This window comes from Meles meles, chromosome 6 (assembly GCF_922984935.1).
Source record: "Meles meles chromosome 6, mMelMel3.1 paternal haplotype, whole genome shotgun sequence".
In the NCBI taxonomy this organism is placed as follows: domain Eukaryota; kingdom Metazoa; phylum Chordata; class Mammalia; order Carnivora; family Mustelidae; genus Meles; species Meles meles.
In genome coordinates this window covers 84,963,252-84,975,913 of record NC_060071.1, presented here as the reverse complement: position 1 = coordinate 84,975,913, position 12,662 = coordinate 84,963,252, and the positions used below count along the sequence as shown (strand labels likewise).

At 34.1% G+C, this 12,662-nt stretch overlaps 1 protein-coding gene across 2 annotated transcripts in view; it reads left to right on the top strand.

Moving 5' to 3' along the window:
• Nucleotides 1–12,662, top strand: part of STRN3 (striatin 3) — a 115,957-nt gene that overhangs the window by 68,044 nt on the left and 35,251 nt on the right. For both annotated transcript variants that reach the window (XM_046008903.1, XM_046008902.1), the window contains exons 5-7: nucleotides 539–712; nucleotides 8,213–8,342; nucleotides 9,588–9,729. In XM_046008903.1, the coding sequence (XP_045864859.1) occupies nucleotides 539–712; nucleotides 8,213–8,342; nucleotides 9,588–9,729 (446 nt within the window). The remainder of the gene's footprint in view (nucleotides 1–538; nucleotides 713–8,212; nucleotides 8,343–9,587; nucleotides 9,730–12,662) is intronic.

Here is a 12,662-nt window from a genome sequence, read left to right as displayed (position 1 = left end):
AAAGCCATTCATGACCCATTATGTATTATGTCATAATCTGGTCCCTTTCTTCTTTTCAAATAGCATCCTGCATCCTAAGTTAGATATAAAGAAAGTTTGAGTACCAGATTTTAGGTCCTAGAAGAATAACTAACCTATGCATCATCCTCTGGCTAAGAACCCAGGTTTAAGCTTAGAATGTTGCATTACTGAGGTTTAGTTCTACTCATTCTTTATCACTTTGTGGACTTTTTTTTTTTTTTTTTAATATATCATCAACTCCTAAAGCTTTTTAAGGTTCTTGGGCTTTTTAGGTTTCACGATAATTATCCCTTAATTAGTGTTAGCATACTATATGCTTTCTTAATTAAATTTTGGTTTATAATTGGCCTTGTTTTCTTAGAATTGGAACTAGTCTATTGAGAAGAAGGTTTTGTGGCAAAGGAAGATTGTATTTTAGAGAGTTAGGGGTTTTTCTGAAATTCCTTGATAAGATTTTGGGTTAACAAGTTGTAGGTCTTAATATATGAGTTTTAATATTTTAAATTTTCTCTTATAGATATCTTCAGGAAGTAGGTTACACAGATACAATATTAGATGTACGGTCTCAGCGGGTAAGGTCATTACTTGGACTATCCAATTCAGAACCAAATGGATCAGTAGAAACAAAGAACTTGGAACAGATCCTGAATGGAGGTGAATCTCCTAAGCAAAAAGGACAAGAAATCAAAAGGTATGATCTGTACTTATTGGTTAACATTGGTTGTATAATGGATACTATGAATCTCTTTAACATGTTACTATTGTTAATTTTTAAAGCAGGTAGAGTTCAGATTTAAAGACTTTTTCCCTCCTGCATGGTACCATGGGCAAATTTAAATTGATCTCTGTTAAGATTTGATACCAAGAAATTGGCTATAGTTCTGAAGTAGGTGCAGAATTTAAATTTCAGTTTAAGAGTAATTTCGTTTTGTTTTTTTTTTTTAAGATTTTATTTATTTATTTGACAGAGAGAGATCACAAGTAGATAGAGAGGCAGGCAGAGAGAGAGAGGGGGAAGCAGGCTCCCTGCTGAGCAGAGAGCCCGATGCGGGACTCGATCTCAGGACCCTGAGATCATGACCTGAGCCGAAGGCAGCGGCTTAACCCACTGAGCCACCCAGGCAGTTCAGAGCTACTTTAACATCCTGATTTAAATTTTTGATAGGGTATTTTCAATAAATTATAATGGTACTCTATAATTAGAGTAGCAATTTACACACAAGTATGAAAGAAACAAGGTTTTGTGTTAAGTTTGCTGTCAGAAAGCCATCAGTTAATACTTTTTAAAATTTAATGTCTTTACTGAGCTAAAATTCACATACTGTACATTTCTGCCATTTAAAGTATGTAGTTTATTTTTAGGAAATTCAGTCTCTCAGCCATCACCACAATCTTAGTTTTGAAAATATTCATCATTCCCAAAAGGAACCCCAAACTCACTGGCCAACACTCCCCATTCTGCTCTGCACTCATTTCACTACCAACCCTAAGCAACCACTAATCTACTTTGTTTCTATAGATTCCTTATTCTGAACATTTCATATAAATGGTTATTTTGTGAGTGGCTTCTTTACCTCAGCATAATGTTTTTTAAGCTTCATCCAAGTGTCAGTAATTCATTCCTTTTTATTGCCAAGTAATACTCTGTTGTATTGGATATATCACATTTTGTTTATCCATTCCTTGTCAAGGAAGTTCCAAATTCTTTTCCAAAGTGGGTAAACTATTTTACATTCCCACCAGAACTTTCTTCATGTCCTCATCACCTTTGATGTTTTTTGTCTGTCATACATACCTTTGGTTAATACAGATTTTATAAATGCAAGGTGTTAAGTAGGTAGAATTTTTTTTTTTTTAACCACTAGATGTCTCCTTGAAAACATAGGTTGGAAGGACGTAGAAAAGAAAAAGAAAATGGAAAGAAGCAAAATGAGTTCCTTGAGTTCCTTTAGAGCTTAAGAAATGAATGCTATGTATTGTTTATAAACTAGCATTATTTCTTACCTTTGCTTATTTCATGACATTATGCTTTTGTTTAAAACATGTACTAAAAATTTCAAGTTAACATAAACCTTTGCTTTAGGGGTTTTATTTCCGAGAAATAAGGTCTCTTCAGTAACATTTGACATCAAATAGAGCTCTTATTTTCTTTACTCTGGATTTCAGGAAACACAGAATATTTTTGTGGTATAAGAGAAGAAGCAAAAGTATTATGCATTTTTAAGTTTGTTTGCTAATCAGGCTGAGTAGTTCCTCTCATTTAGAGGAATGCAGTTTAGCACACCTGAATCTGAATTAAATTTCCACACCAGACTTAATCTTGTAAAGCTCCTTACCTTTGCAAGATTAAGACTTTAATAGGTTTCTTTTCTATTGTGTTTAAAGAAAAACACATGCGATCTATCCTCTTCACCATTTTTAAAGTGTATAGAGTACAGTATTGTTAACCATAAGCACAATGTTATAGAGTACACCTCTAGAACTTTTTCATCTTTCATAACTGAAACTCTATACCTATTGAATAGCAACTCCCTATTTCCTCCCCTTACCAGCCCCTGTCAACCACCATTCAACTTTCTGTTTCTGTAAGTGACTGCTTTAAGTACTTCATGTAAGTGGAATCATGTAGCGTTTGTCCTTATTTGACTGCCTTATTTCACTTAGCATAATGTCATGAAGGTTTAGCGTGTTGTAGCATATGACAAGATTTCCTTCTTTTTTTGGCTAAATAATATTCCACTGTATGTATATACCACATTTTCTTGTTCCATTCATGTGTCCACAGATGTTTAGGTAATAGTTGTTCTTAATCAAGGCTGACTTCCATTTTAATGAGTATACTTACATATTTTGAATCTGCACTAATGCAGGTATGTGTGGTTCAGCTATTACTCGGGCCTTTGAAAAGCAGGAATGAGAAAAATGATCTAACATGTTGAGATTTTAGCAGAAGGATGTTTATCACATTCTTAACTTATAATAGTAAAAAGTTAAAAGCAATCTTAATGTTTAACAGAGCAGTGGCAAATTTTAGATCGTATTACTAGAGATTTAATGGTTTAGAATGTAAATTCTGAGGAGGACTGACTAGGTTTAGATTGTGACTTGCCACTTATTAGTCATGACTTTGGGCAAGGTACTTAACCTTCCTGTGCCTCAGTTTCCTCACTGATAAAATAGTGATGATAGGGTTAATGTGAAGAAGAAATGAATTAATAGGGAAGCATTTAGAACATAGTAAGTGCCAGTTGTGGTGGAATGTGAATCCTATTGAAATGTGACCCTACCAGGGTAATGTTTACTAGATTCTGCTGAGTGAATGTCACTCTTGTATTTGTTGGTTTATTGGGGAGGGGGGTGTTTTGAATGCACAGTGCATCATGTCACAAAGCATCTACTTTATGAGGATTCAAGGAGCACAGAGTTCTCTTAGATCTTGCAACTGGAAAATCTTTGCTGCTTCTTAGTAATTGGTTTGATTTACCTGTGAACCTCCAGTAGCTGCTCTCTTTCTCTTTTTACTCTGTTTGGATTCTTGCCATGTTTGTGCCCTGCAGACATGCTCCCTCACCCCCGCCTGACTTTTAGCCTTTTACTTACCAACCTTGCCCTTGGCTTCCATTTTATTTTCTCTTCATCTGGACATTTTAATTTTGTTTTTTAAAGATTTTATTTATTTGAGAGAGAGTGAGAAAGAGCATGAGAGGGGAAAAGGTCAGAGGGGGAAGCAGACTCCCCATGGAGCTGGGAGCCCAATGCGAGACTTGATCTTGGGACTCTGGGGTCATGACCTGAGCCGAATGCAGTTGTTTAACCAACTGAGCCACCTTAATTTTCTTTTTTTTTTCTTTTTCTTTTCTTTTTTTTTTAATTTTTTTACTTTTTTTTACACCTTAATTTTCTTATTCTGTTGATTTTCTTTTTACAGTGAGAGAGGATAGTAAATACATAGTTGGCAATGAAAAAAAAGCAACTATTACAAAAGCCATAGACAAAGATTTTTGCTTAAGCATCATGGATTTAAAAAGTCACATTTTAGTTATGTGCCTTCTGAAACCTCTGTTAAAATTACAGTTAAAGACTTTTCTAAAACGCATTAACGCAGAAGAGCAAAAAAACTGAATATGTAGAAAGAATGTGAAGATGTACCATACATCTGGATAGAGTGAGTTTAACAATTTGAAAAGTTGGCAAGAGTATGGAGGATATACTGTTCAGCAGATAGGGAGCATTTAACAGTTTTGGAGGCTGGAAAGAAAATGGAGAAATATCACATGCCTTAAATCTAGGGACATTCAGGAGCAATAATAAAAGGAACAAGCCAATTAAAGTCTTAAAATGCCAGCAAAGCTCTAAAGGCTAAGGAATTAGAAGTATCAGATACATCTGGATTGGGTTTAGAGGGGGTTATGATTGGAGTATTGGTTTAAAGTTTATGTAAGAGGTCGTTAGAATCTCAGAGCTAAACACCCCTCCACCTGTGGTGGTATATTTTCCAGTGAAGTTCCATGATTTCTGATTTCTTAAGATATAAAGCAACTCTAGGATAGAATCTACTTAACTGGAAACAGGAGGATTATCTGAATCTCCAGCTGAGCAGTGAGACTCCTGTTTTCTTCTAGTATTTGGCTTCTGTTATATTGGCAATGGGTCTTACATCCCTTCCAGGCAGAATGTTGAAATTTATCACATAAATAGGAAAGACTTAATGATACTGACAGTTGGGATCTGCTGGTGAAATGGTGAGGCTCTGTCCTTTCATGCAGAAGTGAAGCCAGTCACTTTGGCAAACCTCACCTATGTACTCAGTACATACAGTTAGCCTTTGGTGCTCTTAAAGGTGAGCATTTCAGGAGACACTTTACTACGGAAATTGGAAGCCAGGGAACCAAAGAAAAAAGGAACTCAAAACAGGGAGCAGATTTTCAAAACTATAATTACTCTTCTGAAAAGATTGAGAGAAGATAATACCTCTACAAAACAAGTGGGATGTTACTTAGTGATGGACATTAAGGAGGGTATGGGGTGTAATGAGCACTGGGTATTTTACAAGACTGATGCATCACTGAACTCTACCTCTGAAATTAATAATATACTATATGTTAATTAATCGAACTTAAATTTTAAAAGCTCTAAGAAAAGGTTCAATCAAAAATAAAAAAGAGCTGTTAGAGATTAAAAGGTGTGATAGAAATAATTTCCATATAAAACTTGGAGGATAAGATTGAAGAATCACCACCCCCCCACACCTCTACCCTCCGAAAAGAGAAAAGGGGAAAGAAGAAGTAGGACTGAAAAGAGGTAAATTCAAAGATCAGTAGGGCCAACATCTGACTAGGAGTTCCAGAGAGAACAAGTAAAATGTCTTGAAAAGATTATTAAATTAGTAATAAAAGAAAATTTTCTGGAATAAATTTATAGATTGTTAATTTTCAAGGATGTTTCGAGATTGAAAAGATTCGTCCCAATTACACTATAAAATTAGTAAAAAAAAAAAAAATACAAAGGCCATCATCATGAATGCTAAAAAGAAGCATCTCAAAAGAAACAGTTTGTTAGCATGCAAGTAGGGTAAAGTCTCAGACCTTTCATAGTCTGTGATGGCTTTAATTTTCATTTTCCTAAAGAGTAATGATGTTGACCATCAGTTTATGCCATCTATGCATCTTTTGATACAGTGTCTCTTTGAATAATGTTCCCATTTTTTATTGTTTTTATTTGTTACTGTTATTTAAGTGTTCTTTATGTATTATGGACACAGGTTGTCTTCATAAAATATATAACTTGCAAATATTCTCTCCCAATATTTTGCTTTTCTTTATGTTCCCCTAACACTGTCTTTTGAAGAACAAAGTTTTTAATACTGGAAAGTCTGATTCATTTTCTTTTATAGATTGTGTTCTGTTTGTCTTTTAAAGCCATCCACGTGTATTGCTGTGATGAAATACAATTTTAAAGAGATGCCTGGGTGGCTCAGTTGGTTAAGCATCTGCCATGGGCTCGGATCATGATCCCACGATCTTGGGATCGAGTCCCACATCGGGCTCCTTGCTCAGCGAGGAACCTGCTTTTTCTTCTGCCTCAGCTTCCCCTGCTTATGCTCTCTCTCTCCCTCCTTTCTCTCTCTGACAAATAAAGTCTTATTTTAAAAATACAGTTTAGGGGCGCCTGGGTGGCTCAGTGGGTTAAGCCGCTGCCTTCGGTTCAGGTCATGATCTCAGGGTCCTGGGATCGAGTCCCGCATCGGGCTCTCTGCTCAGCAGGGAGCCTGCTTCCCTCTCTCTCTCTGCCTGCCTCTCTATCTACTTGTGATCTCTCTCTGTCAAATAAATAATCTTAAAAAAAAAAATACAGTTTAAAAAAATACAGTTTTAGAAACTTAAAACATGATTTTCACTTTAGAGACATCTCTCTTTTTTTTTTTTAATATTTTATTTACTTGAGAGAAGGAGAGAACTAGAGGGAGAGAGAGCAAGCATAAGTGGGGGGACAGAAGGAGAGGGCGAAGCAGTCTCCCTGATGAGCAGGGAGCCCAACATGGGACTTGATTCCAGGACTGTGGGATCATGACCTGAGACAAAGGCAGACGCTTAACTAACTGTGCCACCCAGGCGCCCTTATAGACAGACATTTCTATTCAAGGAATAGTACTACTTAATTTGTGAGAGTTTGAAATGGAATTCTCATATCTTAAATGTACTGGTTTTATTTTTCTGTCATTAATGTACCAGTTTTGCCACTTACTTTTTTGCTTTTCATTTAATCCCCAGATGTTCAGACATACTGTAAATAATGAGATGAAAGTGTGTGTTCTGTTACTGTGGTAATTTCTTTGTTTTACTGATTTGTATTTGGAAAACCATCTCTCTCTACATTCAGTTTTTATTCAGATCCTTAAACCATGAGCTGGATTAGGTAGAGTATATAGTAGACCTATTAAAATCCTATGCTATGTTAAAAAATAGTCTGAATTAGGGTGGCTGGGTGGCTCAGTTGGTTAAGTGTCTTCTTCTTCTTTTTTTTAAGATTTTAGTTTATTTTAGAGAGAGGGAGTATCTGCACTTGGGAAGAGGGAGAGGGAGAACCCCAAGCAGACTCTGCACTTGTGTGGAGTCTGATACAAGGGGTTGATCTCATAACCCTGAGATCATGCCCTGAGCTGATACCAAGAGTCAGATGCTCACCAGACTGAGCCACCCAGGTGACCCTGTCTTCTGTTGATTTCAGCTCGGGTCATGATTTCAGGGTTGTGAGAATCAAGCCCTACACTGGGGGCTCTGCACTGGACATGGAACCTGCTTAAGATTCTCTTTCCCTCTCTCTCTTTGCCCCTCCAGGCCCTGCCCCCTTAAAAAAAAAAAAAAAAAAAAAGTCTGAGTTGTATTTTAGATTGTTACTCTTTTTGGTACCAAAAGATCATCTAGTTCAACCCAGACAGTTTATAGGTAAAGAAATTGCAGCTAAAAGGTTTAAGTGACTTGGCCAAATTCAGTCATCTAGTTAATGGTAGAGCAGAAAATTTTATTGTGTAAGTCTTTGTTGGGCTGAAATTTTCACTGTTCTCTTGCTTTGTTATTAGATATTAAACAGCTATTTGAAAACTCTTTTTTGTACATAGAGAAGGGACTCAAATTACAGTTTAAAAAATGACTTCATAGGTAGATTAAAATAGATGATCGTTATTACCTATTAAATGAATGATTCTGAAAGACTTGAAGAAAGTATTTCTTTAGTATAGGAAGAATCCTGTTTTATAGGTAAGAAAGTCTGTGAAATAGATTGGAATATCTGTATCTGATTTACCCCATAACTTTAAATCTGGGCACGTTTTAGTCTTCAGACATTTGGACCTCTGTAAGAGGTTGTAGAGCTATAAGAAATGCTAAGTTTACTTGCTTGCTTATGATGGCTTTATTTTGAGAAATAATACCGCATTTGAGTGTCTGTTACTATAAGATTTTAACACAGTAATTACTCAAAGAGAAACTTAACAAAACAATCACTTTTACTTTAGTCAGAAAACAATCTTCAAAACATTATTTTCTTGGGTAAAATGCTTAGGCAATATATTACAAATAGGTTATCATTTGAATCTCTATACTACTTTCAAGTACTGTTTTAAAATAGGAAACAAAGAAATATTAGAATTAACCATTGGACTATTTGGATTCATCTTTGTCCCCTTTGACAGGCCCTCTGGTGATGTTCTTGAGACATTCAATTTTTTAGAAAATGCTGATGACAGTGATGAAGAAGAGGAAAATGACATGATTGAAGGCATCCCAGAAGGAAAAGATAAACATAGGATGAATAAACACAAAGTAGGAACTCAGTTTTTAATTTTTATTGGCTAAAATACATATACACATGTATTTGGAGGAGTGATGGATTATTTTTTATTTTATCATCTTGATTGAAAGTTTTATATATTGTCAGTTCTTACTATTACCCACCTATAGTAAAAATTATTATTTGCTGTATCATTCACTAAATAGCAAAAGGGAGTCTTTTTTTCAATAGAACTAGTCTGGCACTTTGAAACTTAAAAAAAAAAAACAACCAAACCACCTTATCCACTCCTGCTACAATTAAGACTCACTGCTGAAGTCTGTCTCTTCGTGTACAGTAAACAGGTGGTAAATAAACTGAAGCTGCAGTGGGGATACTCCCACTCTGGGTGAGGGACTAAACTATAGCTTATAAATGTATGTGTCTACATTCTTGTTCTTTGATAAGGGTTAATAAAAATTTACTTTTCCTCATAACCTAAGAAACTGAGTTACCAATTTTATCGGTGATGTGGGTTAGCTATAAGAGTATACACAAATTAGATGATCCATTTATGAATTACCACAGTAGTATAGAGTATTTCTTGTATCTAAAAAAAAGTACATGGGTTAAGTTTTGTTTTCTTGGGATATTATAATAATGTTCTTGTTCTTTAAAAGTTTTTAGGCTATTAAAGCTGTTTTCAGCCTTCCTTTCACATTTCATGTATGTAGCATACTCATGTGTATAACATGGGTAAATGGAGAGATCCCCCCTCCTTTTTTTTTCCCTTGGGAGGCAAAGGACTATTATTATCACAGCTAGTGACTTAAGATCAGTTAATATTCTTTATTATATTAGCCATGCCAGAACCTTGTGAATTATGGACTACATGTGCAGTTCTCAGTGAAATCAATTCAACACAATGTATTATCAGAATGTAAGTGAGTGAAAGGGCCTATAAATAGGGATAATTGTGATCCTATTATAATTAAAGAAGTGAACTACTTTTGATTATTATTGTAACCATTTTTTTAACTACCATTTTTTTTTTTTTTACTACCAGATTACTTGTATCACATCTTATAGTAATCTTCACATGACACTGTTAAGAAATTTATATTTGCCATTTATATGCATGTATTTGGGGATTGGTGAAATAAATAGAAAAATCTAAAATTTTGTATAAATAATTTAAAAATGGGAGTGCAACTATAAAGATAATTGTGTGAAAACATATAAAGGACCCCTTTAAAATCTAGAATAAAAGTAATTCTTGGCTTATGTTCCATTTACAGATAGGTAATGAAGGTTTAGCTGCTGACCTAACTGATGATCCTGATACTGAGGAAGCACTGAAAGAATTTGATTTTTTAGTGACAGCTGAAGATGGTGAAGGAGCTGGAGAAGCACGGAGTTCAGGGGATGGCACAGAATGGGGTAAGGTGATAAAGAAATATGGGGGCGGGAGAATAGCCTTTAAGGATGTATTGGTATTGAATATTATATGTGGAATGTGAGTATTTGAATGTATGGTGGCAGTTGAACAAAAACAAGGGGAAGTGGTGTTGAATAAGCTCAGGGTATTTTGTACCAATTTATTTAGATATGGTGACAAAACTATTGTTTAATGTATGCGTTTTGGTGGATTTTGATTTTTGAAACTTACCTTGATTTAAAGTTGAAAGAAGTCCAAGTTTTTTCCTCTTAGCAAATTAAAAAAAAAAAAAAAAGTGCCTGTATGTAGTTTTAAACATTCCCATTATTTAACTTGGTAATGAATCTAGGTTTAAAGATTTAACTATTGTTATGCCCATACAATGTTACCTGACTTATTGCTAGAAAGTAATAAAGCTCCTAATCTTGAATTACAGCTTTACATCGAACAAGGTTTAGTGAAGATATTAAACTTTACTACATATATTTAGTGTGCATGTTAGGGCCTAGCCTTTGGAAATGATATGTAATGCTAATAATAATACAGCTATAACTGAAAGAAAACAGTTCTATTTTTAAAGGGTTTAAAACTCCATTAGAAAATAAAAGTATAAAAATTATACTACGATAATAGCTGAGGTCCACTCTGTTGTGCATTCAATCAGCTTTGAAAACCAGCATGTTATCTGGCAGGTAGAACTCACACTATGTTTACAGAGCTTTATTGGAGAAGGTCACTAAGTACCTTATTGCACATTTCAAAGGAACACCAAAGTTGCTTAGTTACTAGCAGGAGGAGTTATCACTAACTACTTAAAAACTACTTTGATGATGGGGAACACATGTTTTTTAAAAATGCCTCATTTGTGTACTGAAATTGAATTTGCTAATAGTAGGAGAAACAAAACCCAAGAGGTAATGTAATTATTTACTATCCTGATAACAATTTAAGCACTTAAAAATCTGCGTTTTGTTACTTGCTTTCTTACTGATTCTAATTCTTAAGCATTGTTTCAGACCTTTACTTATCTCTTCTAAGTGGAAAGAGAAGAGGCACGTTAGTGGAAAATATGAAAAAAATTCGGAATTACCTTCTAGACTTTGAATATACATTTTTGTACTTACTATTTGAAAATGGCTATATTCTAGTTTACTTTTCTTAAGAATTAGCCTTGCTCAAGGGGCACAATAAAAGTATAAAAGTTTTCTTTAAGCTTCTTTGTGCAACCCATTCAATGTTAGAAATACCTAATTTTTCCCCAGTAGATTCTAAAGTACTGTTTTTTTCCCCCAGGTTATTTTATAACTATATAAGTATATAATTATTTTGTAATTCGTGTATTTTAGGAGTTTAGAAACCCATACGTACCTGTGAAGAAGAATTTAAAAATAACCTCTAATGCCACTGTGTAAGGAGAATCATGCTTAACATTTATGTAGTGTATCTGTCTTTAACAAAGGACTTTGCTTAGTTCCGGTTTATAACCCACACTTTTTAAAACCCAATACATTGTTCTTCTGGAGCAACATTTTTAATAGCTTTATAATATTCTGTCAATATGTTCCATTATTTAATTGGGGTCTTACTGATGAATATTTAGATTATTTTCCTTAAAGAAAATAATCAACAGTTTTCAAATATCTACATAGCTGATGCTTGGCATATAACCATTCCTGCTTTCTTTGCCTAAAATTGCTGGAATTTTAACTGTTAGTCAAAAGAATATACAAAAATTTCAGGAATTTAGTTTGTGTAAAATGGCATTATTTCTTTAATAATGAAATGGTATATTGTGTGTAGTCGATTGGTCCTTCTGTCCGAAGGCTTTTGGCTCTAGAGCAGTTTCAAAAGCAGACCTAACTAGTGAGTGATAACTGTAAAATATTATTCACTTTCACTGTTACTATTTGACCGTGACCTGAATCTGTGTATATGGAAGTAACTGAAAGTCTCTTCCTTCCAGATGAGACTGAACCATCTTTAAAGCATTTTAAGTTCTTTAGAAGGAAAAGAACAAAATTTTCAGTCAGTTTCTTTCCTTACCAAATGCAGACTGTCAAAGGATCTATGCAGTATTTTTCATTTCTACTCAACAGGTGCTATATTCAGTTTTTCCAAAACAAAGAGGATGGATATACAAACATAACTTTATTTAACTCATTTGCTTAAATTTGAATTTACTTAAAAATGGGAAGGTGACAGTTTTTGAGATTTAAATTATTGGGTTAAAGACCTTTTTTTTGTTATTTTTTTGTTATTCATAAGTAATGTATCCTACTGAAACATATTCCAGTACCCACCCACAGTGGGTAGTCCGTTGTTTTTTATTTTGTAACATTATAAATCTCAGATATTCTAATTTTGAATACTTTCATCATATAAAACCACTGCTTTTTAGGAAGCTTCTAAATCCTGTTTTTCTTCTGTTACCTACATTAGGTAATCTGAGTTTAATTTTGGTAGTTTTTAGTTCTTCTCATAATCAAAAATAGTAGTAGGCATTTCTGATTTTGCTGTTTCTCTCATGGAGACATGGCATTTTGAGCATGTTTGGTTATTTTCTCCTCCACTTTGAAAGTGTGATTTGTGGAAATTTGTAGGACTACCAAATGTAATTAGTTCCTGAATGTTTGTATTTAAATATTATGGATTGGATAATTAAAGTACTGAATATTTGCATAAAGTAATGTTACATTTTTATGCTATATTAAGTAGATTTATATAATTCTTCTACTCTGATAGTTAGAATTACCATATTAGAATTTTATGTTTTTGTGGTTTTGAGTTGTTAAGGGTCATTTTTTTGTGTGTGCATATTTGTGTTTTCTTTTAAACAAAAAAGTTCCCCTAACTGATTCAACCTCATTTCTTGGTATTTTTTCCCCCCCTAGATTATTAACAAAACAGAATTAATATGTAGAAGATTATGCTGCCT